General features: G+C 49.1%; 3 protein-coding genes across 3 annotated transcripts; 2 read left to right on the top strand and 1 right to left on the bottom strand.

Moving 5' to 3' along the window:
• Positions 1 to 1,712: 1,712 nt before the first annotated feature.
• On the top strand, positions 1,713 to 2,622 carry QC764_104710 (uncharacterized protein; the record flags this gene model as incomplete). The annotated part of the gene is made up of 1 exon (XM_062941711.1): positions 1,713 to 2,622. Exon 1 carries the CDS (start codon positions 1,897 to 1,899, stop codon positions 2,620 to 2,622), a length of 726 nt encoding a protein of 241 aa, XP_062804594.1. The 5' UTR covers positions 1,713 to 1,896.
• Positions 2,623 to 5,334: 2,712 nt separating this feature from the next.
• On the top strand, positions 5,335 to 8,269 carry QC764_104690 (uncharacterized protein; the record flags this gene model as incomplete). Its single annotated transcript, XM_062941710.1, has 2 exons — positions 5,335 to 7,215; positions 7,270 to 8,269. The coding sequence occupies exons 1-2, from the start codon at positions 5,471 to 5,473 to the stop codon at positions 8,267 to 8,269; spliced, it is 2,745 nt and encodes a 914-aa protein (XP_062804593.1). The 5' UTR covers positions 5,335 to 5,470.
• Positions 8,270 to 10,676: 2,407 nt separating this feature from the next.
• QC764_104680 (uncharacterized protein) lies at positions 10,677 to 13,046 on the bottom strand (the record flags this gene model as incomplete). Its single annotated transcript, XM_062941709.1, has 1 exon — positions 10,677 to 13,046. The coding sequence occupies one exon, from the start codon at positions 13,044 to 13,046 to the stop codon at positions 10,677 to 10,679; it is 2,370 nt and encodes a 789-aa protein (XP_062804592.1).
• Positions 13,047 to 13,146: the final 100 nt, after the last annotated feature.

The raw sequence follows: 13,146 nt of genomic DNA, 5'->3' as shown, positions 1-13,146 counted from the left end.
CTTCTTCTGACCAGGAACCCCCGATTTCTCTATCGAGGATCTCATTCTAGCAGACCACTCGATACTACATCATATATTTTTTCGTGGATGTGGTGAGAAGAGTTCGGCGGTCGCTTAAACCAAAACCCGGTGTGACTTGCGAGGAGGTTGAAAGAAATGCAACCCTTGGCACCCACCGGCTCGCTGGACAATTTATTCCGCCCGCCTCGCGGAGCATTTCCTTGACATGAGGGTTGCATCGCTTGGCCCCAAGAACACCACCAACACAATATTTCTGGTTCGCACCCGAAATTGTGTTCAGGATGCCGCTTTTTAATACGGATATCATATCTTTGATGAAATAGAGCTATATGCTGGACGATAAAACAAGTGAGATAAAGGGACTTGCTTAGAATGACTTGCAACTCGGACCACCTCACCACCGGCCGCACAGACTACCCTACCCGCACCTAGCAATCAATTTAATTTATTAAATAACTAATTGGATTGCACAAAGTACTCGAGCGCGTATACATTAATAATTAATCAATTGGGACTTACTTATCTCCTAAACTATTAAAATATACATAAGTGTAATAGGCTTTTTTAAAAGTAAAAAAAGCTTCGACATATATTACTGTTTAAATAATTATATAGAAATATTGGGCTTTTGATTTAAAAGTATGGCTTGCGTAGTAAATTTCATGCTTAAAGTCCAAAATCGTGATTTAGTACCCGATTGGCTTAGTAGATAATATTAGCTTTAGCTAAATTAAGTGGGTAGTTAAGTGACTTATCTTATATAATATATGGGAAGGTAGTCATAGTTGCAAGTCATTGAAGAAAGTCCAGATAAAGGTCCTTTGCGTTGAGCGGACAGCTAGCTTCGTGTTCGGGATAACGAGAGCCAAAAAAAAAAAAAAAAAAAGGGGGCAGCTCAGGATGTGAAAAAGTTTCAGGAGTAAGGGTCGCGAGAGGCGAGAGCGAAGGGAGATGACCGGGTTCTATTTTCAGGCCCAGTTGCTACTTGCATTGATCTTAGGTGATGCACGATCCGGATCAGTGGTGCCGTTCTGTCGGGCTTGCTGTTCGCTACCTGTTTTCCAGGCGATGCTATGAAATGAAACTTGTTGAGCTGGCTTGAATGAAACAAACTCATATGCGAGTGTGTGCAGAGGAATTAGAAGCATAATGCCAAGCTGCCAGTTCATGTGTTGTGTGGATCAGTATTCTATTCTGCGGCAATTCGGAGGACTAGATGCAGATGGTATTTGTATGGCTCTTGGAGTTATGGGGCAACCACATAATAGACAAATAGCTGGCACTTCCAGGGCATGGTTGCTTGCTCATCATGTTGCCAACAGCACATACTTAGCCGACGGGCCACATGCCTTACCTCGTCAAAAGCTCTTTCATAGTTCGTGATTTCAGTACTGGTAGCTAAATATCAAATCGAATGCATCTTAACCTCCTGATAAATTGGGCAAAGATCTACATGGCTGTCTAGTCAGCCATCACAACATAGCTGTCGTGTAATCCGATAGTAGTACAAGCTCAATATTAATCCGAGCATGCGGAAGCCGCAACACTTGGTAGGTGTAATGGAACAATAGTCCGAAATCTTGCATTTAGAGGAGGGTAGGAGTGTGGAGGTGACACAGCCTCTCTCCAAAATTGACAGCTCTATCACCCAATCACAAGTGCATAGGTGATGTGTGTCTCTGTTCGGGTAAAGTAAGGTATTAGGGGATCTTAGAGAGGGTTCAACGCTCCCCAAGATAAGTCCTTGGGACTCTGTTGCTGAACGTGCCGGGCTTTTGTTCTTAAAATCCCAAGTTCTTGCATAGAGACTCAGTCATCTTCATCATCAAACTTGCTCTGACAGCGGCTTCCCACAAGCTTCCCCATCACTCCACAATGTCCTCGCAAGACATAGTCAAAACCTCTTACGCGCAAGTCGCAACAGCCTACGACGGCTACGCTCAAACCCCAGCCGGCATCATCGAAGCCCAACTCATCGCCCGTGCCCTCGGCCCCGGCGATCTCACCGGCCTTCATGTCCTAGACCTCGGTGGGGGCAGTGGTATCCACGCCAGAGAATGCATCGACTACGGCGCGGAATCAGTCGACATTGTCGACATCTCCCCCGAGATGCTCCAAATCGCTTCCAACATTGAAGAGTCCCTCGGCCGCGAGGGCAAGATCCGGTTCTTTGAAGCTGATGTCTCGAAGCCTTTGTCTGAGTACAACCACCCACTGCGAGAAAAGTACGATGTCGTCATGGCGAACTGGATCTTCAGCCACGCCGACAAGAGGTCAACTCTGGAGGGCATGTTTGCCAATATTGGCGCCTATTTGAAGCCAGGGGGAATCTTTGTCGGGATTAGAGATGCGAATCCCTTCAGTCATGAGTTCAAGACGGGGAAGTATGGGGCTCATACGGGCTGGGTCAAGGAGATTGAAGGAGGGGTGAAGTATTGGGCTGTTTTGCACTGCAAGCCTGAGCCGGTCGAATTTGAGGTTGCTTCGCTTGAGATTATCTATGGGGGGTCGAAGGAGCTGTATGAGAATGCTGGGTTGACCAAGATTGTGGAGATGTCACTGGAGAGTGCGCAGTGTGTGAAAGATGATCCGGAGTTTTAGGCTGATTTCTTGAAGGATCCTTTTTTAGCTGTTGTGCGTGCTGTGAAGACCTAGGTAGGTATGTTCCAGTCCGCTACTTAGGCTAGGAGCTGAACTACTCTTCCTTGCAGACCCTAGTTCATATTAGAAAGCCCTCTGACAACCCTCTCTACCTCCCCTTAGCGTGCACGCTGAATGACGTTCAGAATATGCCGTGCTCTCCTTACTTTGTCCATCCCATATGCATCTGCCTTGTACCCTTCGTTAGAGTCCTTAACAAGCCAATATTCATGAGTCGAATCATAGATTGTCAGCAGCTGCTCTCTCTAAGAATTCTTCTGTGATAGAAATTTGCAACGGTGGTCGACGGCTCAAGAATATTCCCAACAGGCCGTCATCATGCTTCGCAGCTGCCTACAATGCACGATTTGACACATGATTGACCTCCCTAGCTTCATGATTGAGCACAAGTTTCAGCAAATCTGGGCTCCTACAACGAGTTGCCCGTATGATGATTTCCTCTGTGATGAAGCATTCATCTCCTCTTTGCTCAAGCAGAAATTGTAAAACTTGCAAACCAAATTGAGACGGTAGCGTCTTTCCCGTGTCGTGAGTTGGAGGTCGAAAGTCATATGCCTTTTTACCCATGCTTTCAACGAGTGTTTCCTCACTTATCGTGATGTATTCGGCCGTTGGCTCGAAGATAGAAATAGATTCGACCAAAACAGCTGTTCTCAAGTCGATCTTATATCTTTTCCTTGCTCCATGTTTTCTGAATAGAGGCTTGTATCCTTGTTGGTCAAGTCCAACTCGTTCTTATAGCAGGCCATTAAATCTCCCCTGCTTTTCAACGCGTCTGGATGCCGTGAACCATGTATTAGTGCCCTTGTCTGTGCCACATCTCGAAACACAGCTTCCGCAACATCAAATATCTTCTTTGCTTGCCACCTTTTTCGAAGAAATGTACTCGTTGATAACATTTCGGGGTCTTCTTTGCCAAATTTACTAGCACAGAAACCCAATAATCCTTGAAGTTCCACCGTGGCGTCTGGCTTGACCGCTGTCAAGATCTGAACCGCATCTTAGAATTTAGCACGGCGGCGATTGCGTGCCTCTGTATTTGCCGTAATTGGAAATTTCTTTTTGAGTGTCTGTTGAGTTTTCTCAGGTGTATGACCCCAGTTCCAGACGATCAGAAAATCGTGTTGCAAATTCAAGTTTTGCAAGCTAAGATCTCTGGGCGCGTCAAAGTTGTCGGGAGTGTTACTCATAATGACAAGGAAATAATATCCCTGAAGCCTTAATATGACAGGTTTTTAGACCCCTTCGATTGAGCAGAGCCAGTCCCCCGGCTCAACAACAGTGGTAGCCGGTGGTACCACCCATCTTGACGTTGTCTGTTTACTGCTGTTCATCGACGACCAAGCAATCAACACCAATTTCCTGTTGTCGGCTCCAACCATATCTTCCACAGATGTTAGCTGACCGATTATTGTACCCTTGTTTCTGATGATCACCATGTCTTTTGCTGTAACAATGGTCACCGTCGCCTGAGTTCCAAATAGATATCTCACCACACTTCCCGGCAAAGTTTCCCATGGGACTTGGTGATTTGGCATTCGTTCTTCTCCCAGAAACTCATCAGCGCACATGCCAAGCAATGCAAAGAGCTTGTCGCGGCGATCCGTTGCGTTATGGAGGCGGTACATAACGATCAAGTTGCCGAGTGAATACAAGTAAAGAGAAAAACGACTGTGGGAAGGTGGAATGGGCCCACTTTGGGTTGTTTAAATTGGGGACTTTCGGAGCAAGACATAGCAGAGAAGATAGAACCAACTTTACCCCTGAGCAGCGGCCCGACGGATTTCTTCCAATGCCTCATCACTGTTATGGTCCGGCTCTCCAAGCTATACCAACCACCACACGATCGACCATACTATAGATCTCGGCCATTCATTGGACTTAATTCCCTTTTTCTTGTCGTCTTCTTGATTGATGCAGATTGCATCTATCCAGAGAATTCGCTCAAAGAAGGCATCTCGGAGATGTGTAAGGGCGGCATGCAAGTTCGCTCCGATATTGGCGGGGATTTCGTCGATTGAGATGGAGTGAACTTGTGTCGGATTGGTCGAAACTGCACGACTTCAGAGGGCTATCGTTACCTGTTCATTGGCTATTGAAACAGAAGCAGTGTCCAACCGCTGGAATGATCATTGGAATTCACATATGCAGACACAAATTAGGTAAGGGGATTGGTCGTGGCGATTCCGTGGGGACTACCCAGCAGCAACCACTTACCCGGCTCTTGCCTACCTACCTACCTACCTACCAGGCGTGTCATCCAGCACCGCAGCCAATACACCTTGACTGTTCTCTGAAAGTGACATTGCCAAATCACCCTGGTCAGCTGCCCCTGTACTCGTGCATTAGCATAATCAACTTGCAGCGAGCTAAATGCGGCAACATGACTTTCTTATGTTTCTTACACCACTCCACATGCATCACAACTCCTAAGCAGCCGCCAAAGCTGACCAAGCATGAAAATATCAGGCAAGTGCTGACTTCAACCCGAAAGCACCAATCACAGACCCTGTTCGCATTTATATCAAACACACCCTCACAGCTGAATCTTACAGCTGAACCTTTCAGCCAAGGACATGATCGGTCTAGATCTCGCCAGCATCTTACGTTTGATGCATGGATAGCATGGTGATACAGCAGCCTGATTTGTGATCATGGTGGTTGTCCCGGGTCCCTTTCTTATATAAAGCCGGGATTTGATGTCGTACTTGATCAGTCATTTCAGCAAGGATTTACACATTTCTCCTATCTCGTGTTCTAGGAACTGCCCGCAAGCTCATCGATCAATATGAGTGCGAATCAGCACACACAACTCGGAGATAGGCTCTCAGGCCTTCAGCGGGCAGTCAAGAAAGCCCTCAATCCAGTGGCAGAATATCCTCATGCCCCTGGAAATCTTGAACCTGAAGCTACACCCGATATCATAGGTGCCATCAAGTCGCTGGGGTTCAAGGATTATGAAACCCTGCTCGCCTTTCTGAACGCCGCTGTCCAAGGAGCTGTCGACGACAATGAACTTTTGCTGGAACGGCTGATCCAGCTTCTGTCAAAGCTGCCAACTATCTCCAAGGAGCGCAAGCAAATCACGGATGGCCTCCTCACCCAGCTGTGGAATAGCCTCGACCATCCACCCGCCACATCACTAGGCCAAGAATTCCGCTATCGGTCTGCCGATGGCTCTGGGAACAATATCAATCACCCCGAACTTGGGGCTGCCAACAGACCTTATGCCAGAACTGTACCTCCCTTGACATTTCAAAATCCCAGCCAGCCCGACCCGTCGACAATCTTCGATATGCTGATGGCACGTGGTGACACTTTCCAACCACATCCCCAAGGTATCTCTAGCGTAATGTTTTACCTCGCAACTCTCATCATCCATGACTGTTTTCAGACGTCCTTCTCAGACTACAACATCAACCAGACTTCTTCTTATCTCGACTTGTCACCCTTATACGGTCGAAATGAAGTGGAGCAAAAGGCCATGAGGACCTTCCAAAACGGTCTTCTCAAGCCGGATTGCTTCAGTTCCAAGAGAATTCTTGGGTTTCCTCCTGGATGTGGCGTCTTCCTGGTCATGTTCAACAGGTACCACAACTATGTGGTGACACAGCTTGCCAAGATCAACGAGAATGGCCGTTTCAACAAGCCAGGCACGGAAGCAGGAAGTGCCGCCTGGGAGAAGTACGACAATGACCTGTTTCAGACAGGCCGTCTCATCACTTGCGGTCTTTATGCCAACATCATTCTTCACGACTATACGAGGTCGATTCTTGCTCTCAATCATGTCGACACGACGTGGAGTCTCGACCCTCGCACCAAGTCTGGCAAAAACATGTTCAGTCAGCCATCCCCTCGTGGTGTCGGAAACCAGGTTTCGGTTGAGTTTAATCTTCTTTATCGGTGGCACAGCACTGTTTCTCAACGGGATGAGAAGTGGACCATTGATGAGTTCACTCGACTTCTGGACGGCAAGGACCCTAATGAGGCGGCGTTGCCAGAGGTACTGAGGGCTCTGGCAAAGTTTGATCGCGATATTCCTAGTGAACCTGAGAACCGGAATACACTCGGCGGGCTTGTTCGCCAGGCTGACGGCACATTCGAGGATGATGGCTTAGTGAAGATACTCACCGAGTCCATTGAGGACATTGCCGGCTCTTTCGGTGCCAACCGGGTACCTAACGTGTTCAAGACGGTAGAGATCTTGGGCATCAAGCAAGCGCGTTACTGGAATGTGGCTACCCTCAATGAGTTCCGGGCTTTCATGGGTCTCACCAAGCACACCACTTTTGAGGATATCAACCCCGACCCTGTGGTGGCCAAGAAACTGCGGGACTTGTACGACTCGCCTGACTCTGTCGAGATGTATCCCGGGCTGGTCATCGAGAAAGCCAAGCCTCCTATCTCCCCTGGAAGTGGGCTTTGCACAAACTATACCACGAGTAAAGCAATTTTGTCTGATGCTGTCAGTCTCATTCGTGGAGACAGGTTCTACACTCTGGACTACACGCCCAAGAATCTTACAAACTGGGGGTAAGCACCACCACAATCTCAAAGCCATGTTCATGAAAACTAACACCGATCTAGCTACAACGAACCCAACTCCGACAACAAAATCAGCCAAGGCCACGTCATGCACAAGCTCATCTTCCGCGCCTTCCCCAACCACTTCCAGTACAACTCCATCTACGCCCACTACCCCTTTGTCATCCCGGCCAAGAACAAGCAGATCCACGACAACCTCGGGACCTCCCCCAACTACACCTGGGATAAACCCCAACGCCACACCTCCCCGGTCGTGATCAGATTTTACCAAGTAGCCAAGACGATCCTTGCCAACAGCATTCCCGTCTCCTTCAACCCCCCCTGGAACAGCCCCCAAACAACACCATCCGCACCTCCCACTACTACCCCTATAACCCTCACAAAATCCCAATCTGCTTCTCTGAATCGGTTCTGCCAAGAAAAAATAACCCACCACCTCCAAAAGAGCAGCATCCCTATCGTCTCTTCTTCCATTGCTGACACCCGCAGCGAAGTCGACATAATCCGCGATGTCCTCTCCCCTGTCGCGACGCAGCTCTACGCGACAATCTTCAACCTCCCGCTTAAGACTTTGCAAAACCCTCATGGCGTCTACAGTGAGTACGAGCTCTTCACTGTACTTGCCGCCATCGCGGGTAGTGTGTCCCCTGATGTGGATGGTCGTGCCAGTGAGTTTAGAGTCAGGCAGACGGCGAAAGGGATGGCGGGTAAGCTTGGGGGGTTGGTAGTCAAGGAGTTGAAGGATGAAAAGGGGGTGGTGGGGGGATTGTTGGGGAGGGTGGAGGGGTTGGTTCACCGGCATGTTGGGGCTACTGAGGATGAGGTGGAGATTGGGAAACTTGGGAAGGGGGTTTTGGAGGGGTTTTTGAGACGGGAGGGAGGGATTTGGAAAAGGTTGTTTATGGGGGGGGGGGGTGTTGGTTGGGGTTGCGCTTGGGGTGGTGGAGCTGGTGAGGGTTTTGGGGGAGATTTTGGACTTCTATCTGGGGGAGGGGAGGGGGTATTTGGGAGATGTGGGGAGGGCTGTGAAGGCTGGGGATGAGGAGGGGGTGGTGATGTATTTGCTTGAGGGTTGGAGGTTGGGGGGTTCGGGGGCTGTGTTGAGGAGGTTGAAGGGTGATGTTGTTGTCGCAACCGGCGGAGCAACTGCGAACTTGAAGGCTGGGGAGAGGGTGGTTGTGGATTTGACGGCTGTGGGAAGAGATGGCAGTGTGTTTCCAGAGCCGGAAAAAGTGAGGCTTGATAGAGATTTGGAGTCGTACTTGCTGCATAATATCGGGGGTGGGTTGCTAGGATCTGGCGTCAGTCGTGTGATTTTGGCGGCTATGTTCAAGGCGGTGGTTGGACTGGAGGGTCTACAGAGGGCGGATGGGACAAGAGGGCAGCTGAAAGGTTCCCAAGCTGGTCCGTCTTGGGATGGGCAGATTCGAGGCGAGATTGGTGAGAGTCAGAATGGAGGGAATGGACTGAGGACCTACATGACGGCGGATCAGAGGGCATTCTCACCTATTCCGAGCACCATGAGGGTGAGATATGAGGAATGATGTAGGGAACAGATAGGAGGCATGGAGTGTTTCTATGTTTTTAACTCAGGCTGATATTGCTACGAGAATAGCTATCTGATAGCCGGACCAGTTTCAAAACCCTCTCATCCTTCTTCCTGCGTGGCTAACATGAAGGAGAATTAAACTAGAACCTGGATTACGGAAAGGTATCCTCATCTGCATCATTTACATCGCCATAGCCAGGTTTGAAGATTGGTATTCCCTCCATGACGCTCAGCCTGTGGCATATTTGTTGGGATTCATTGCTCTTGGGATCAACGCCTGCGAGTTTTTTGAGATATTCTGGTCGGACCTTGTACAGACATTTGCTACAGAAGGTGTTCTCGATCAAAACTCCTTGCATGCAGAATCTAAGGCAGCCCAGGATCCAAAAACGTTAGCAGGTGAATGGCTTGTGCACCACATCGCGCAAGCGCGGTGGCGTGTTGCTGCTGGCTTTTGAAGTTGTCAAGATAGGCGAGGTCTGCTCTTTACGTTGAGGCTTTTGTCTGTTGTGTTTCTGAGAGGTGCCGAGAGAGTAAAGGGGGAAAAAGGAATGCGGAGAGACCCAAAGAGAGACAATTAGTGCTTCTGTGCTTGCTCACAAAGTATTTTCGGTTTTTGTGGAATAAATTTCTATCTGGATCAGGGGATGAAGCAGCAACTAAGTGAAAGTGGGTGAAAGATTAATAGCATTGCAAGGGCTTATGAAACACCCGATATCTTGAGAGTTAGATCGTCAAGTCTTGTAAACATCAAGGATTGTTCATAATAAGGATGACAATACTTGAGGCACCTGAGTTGACTCATTGACGCACTCCGGGGTGGAAGCTTCCATCTAACCTGGAAATCTGACAGAAAATCCCACGTTGCTTACACATAATGTTTGCTCCGCTAAGATGTCAATACCAAGATAATATTGCTATGATCAAGGCTGTCCAGCGGCCATATTCAGTCCTGAAACTAAACTCGGTCAACTTGCTTCCTCCGCTATGGTAAATACCTAGACATCAGCCGACGTTTGACCTCCTGGTGTCTCTCTTTGCCCCCTAACCTTCGCAATCCGTTCTCCGTGTTTTCATTATTCTTATCCTCGATGGCGTCCGACGCGGAAAAGTCCTTCCTGAACAAAGGGACCCTCTCCTCATGCACCAGTTTATAGAGGGCGTCTTTTCATTCGGGTGAGTTAGGCATCAGCCCCGTCAATCTGTCGAGGTATTTCTCACTAAGCCTGCTCAAGCAATTTCCACAAAAGCGGTAATTCATGAGACACCCAGTCTTTACAAGGCTTGGGACAGCTCAGAATGTGAAAGCGCTGGCACTTGAACTTGTCAAAACCCTCGCCGGTCGGCATGATTGCGGTTCTTGTAACAGAATCTGGCGCCTTTTGGTTTTTTTAAATGGTTGCTGGAGAAAGCAATGGCAGGTTGGATGTTACTGTCCAAGAAGGAAAGTCTAGAAACCTCATTCAGGGAAGGAGATTTATATAGATCTTCTGCTTTGACTACCTCGTCTTTCTTTTGCGAATGATCCCGTCACAAGTTAAGGAACATCTAAGTTGGGTTTCAGACTCTGAGTCTCTTAGAAGGCCCAGCTCTTTAGAGATATCTGTGTTATCTGTGTTAGCTTTGTTCCCTTCCGTTGGTAGGTAGAGTCCATGACATCACACAATAGTGATACAGCCATCGCGTCTTTCAAGGTTGGCATGGTACACCTCGTGATATTCCTTCATTGACGCCGTTGTAAGGTATCTAGCCATCATGGGCTGGGTTCCACGGCTCCTGAGCTTTCCACTGGGGACCCGGCCCTTGGCATACCTCAGGTATCTTTATGTTGGCTCGGTTCCATTCCTTAGGTGAATTGTTTGCCTTGCGCGGTGCGATATACACGATCATCATGGCCTTATTACAGAATCCTCAGAGTTTGCTTTGTTCCCTTCTTGAAGAACTTGGCTGCCAGATCTTGGCCCCCATTTGCATGCTTCCCCATTTTCAGTCGGAAACTCCCACGTCGCTTACAGAACCTCAACTCATCATCATCTACAGTCTGCTCGACTATTATTCCTCTGACCCCCACAAGTTGTCCCGTTGACAAAGATGACAAGCCAACAAGCAATATTCTCGCTCCAACTCCAGGATCCTGAAGCCCTATCTCAATCACGCTTCTGTACTCGCCAGAATCCGCCAACAACACCAAGACCCAACTGTCTGCAGCTCCTTCGAGATTACCCCCCTTTCGAGAGTATGTCCAATCAAAGTCATCATCTCCAGTACCTTCAGTCTGTAACCTCTCAGCCCACACAACGTCACCACACCTCCCCGCAATGCGACAAATCGGTTGCGTCACCGCCCTTAAAAAGATATACCCCCCACTCAGTCCTCCATACATCGCCCCTTTCACAGCTGGTTCAACCCCCCATTCTTCCACAGCGGCATACTCCTCCATTTCATGCCACCAGCTAGGCACCTTCACCACGCCATCAAGACTTGCCCACGACCAACTCGGTGCTCTGTATCTACCGCCAGGTGGTCTCTTGTTATCTCTTCCCTCAATCGAGTCAGGATACCACAACAACTGCTGCAACCACGTCCCCGGATTTGCTTCATCGACCAATAGCCCAGCCGCATAAATGGGCTTTTCTCCCCTGTGAGCACTAACTTGGACGATGTGGCTAGCAAGCGCGGAGATAGCCCATAGTTTGTCACCTGGTTGTGATAGAAAGCGTTGGGTATAAGTCTTGACGATGGAGTTCCACTGCAGGTAAACAGGCTGGTCGATCAGACTGCCTATGGGGTATACTCCTGGAACGAGGGACTCCATACCGGGGATGGTTCGGTTGGTTAAGTTGGTGATTTTGCCACCGCAGCCGGCGAAGGAATTGAGGCAGGACCAGTACAGTTGGTTGACACCGTAGATGAGGATGCGGCGGGATAGGAGGGATTCTTGGAGGGTCCAGCCGCGGGTTGTTATTGGTTCTATAGGGGGGTTGGGGGACTGTTTGGCGAGGAGGATGTTGTGGACTTTATCGGGAGTGTCGTCATTGGTCTTGGTGTTATCAGATACGATTAACTGAGCGTGGGTGGGTGCCATGTCGAAGTCAGTTGCTGGTTGCCGTTTTTGTAGGAAACCATCCACGGCTCTAGAGGCGGAAGCGGCGAGGATTGTCAGGGTTGCTCGACCGTAGTAGGAGGCCATGCGGCTGATTTCATGGGCTTTGTCGGGGTTGTTTCCCTGGCCATCGAGATCATCTTGGGGGATACATAAAGCATCGATCCAGAGGTAGCGGATTCCTATCTGCCTGGCGACCCAGACCGCGTCTTGGAGAGACTGGTCTAGCTGGCCCAGCTTGATGCCTTCGGTCTTGTAGGTTTGAAGGTTGGAAGCGACCAGTTTGGAATTCTGATCACCCCCCCAGCAGTAGGAGAGAACTATGAAGCCTGTTTGGGCAATTTGCTCAATGAGCTGGCCGTCTTTGTCATCGACTGTGGTCTCGATCAGTTTGATGTATTCTGCATCAGCCCCAGGGGACGGTCCGGTGGCAATATCCAGGAGGCGGATGGGTATGTCCCTGGGGTCTATCCTTTCGTAGGACAAGGCACCACCCGGCCAGCGGGACACGGTCATATGGTTGATCTGATCGGTTCTGCACCAGGGATGGCTTCTCATGCATGTTTCGAAAGATGACCTAGCGAAGTCGATCGACTGGGCTGATTTGACATCCTGCACGTAGGGCCGCGACGACACGAGACCGAAAGACGGGTCATCGCCCGTATCCCAAGCATCAAAATCTCCAAGGTTATGTCGTGTTTCGTGTTTGTTGCCATCATCATCAACCCAATGGCTGAAGAACTTGATATCTAGATTGGCTCTCCCAACCTCATTCGATATTCCGGAAAGTTCAAAACGTGACCTTTGCGTTAGAATTCCAACTGCTTTTTTGGACTTCCAGCCGCTTGGTGTTTCCTGGATCTTGAAGAAGCGAGTGACTCTGTGAATAACCCAGCGATAGAACTCGCAATGGTCAGACTCGGCAGCGGTCAGGGCCTGTGAGAGATCGTAAGGCAAGGTTGAGCGGTAGCAAAGATCTAAACCACTAGTGCCTGAGAATGGGCGTGCACACTCGAAGCAGACATATTCGCCTTTATCTGTAGTCCTGCCTGGACCATTATACATACACCCGAAGCAGCAGAGAATCTGGGGTTTCAGTTCGAGATGAAGTTGTATGGCTGAGCAGTGGTAGCAGATATGTGGATTCTCAAAACTGAAAGGCGCCATGATGATCTATTTTGAGTCTTGATTACCAGCAATAAATGGATAGCTGAGTGTTCGCGTTGGTTGATGCCCAAAGAAAAGGGGTTCAGGGGCAATTTCATGG

Source organism: Podospora pseudoanserina, chromosome 1, assembly GCF_035222485.1.
Source record: "Podospora pseudoanserina strain CBS 124.78 chromosome 1, whole genome shotgun sequence".
Taxonomy (NCBI): domain Eukaryota; kingdom Fungi; phylum Ascomycota; class Sordariomycetes; order Sordariales; family Podosporaceae; genus Podospora; species Podospora pseudoanserina.
Note: the sequence above shows the minus strand (reverse complement) of the source record. Positions and strands in the feature narration are given on the sequence as shown.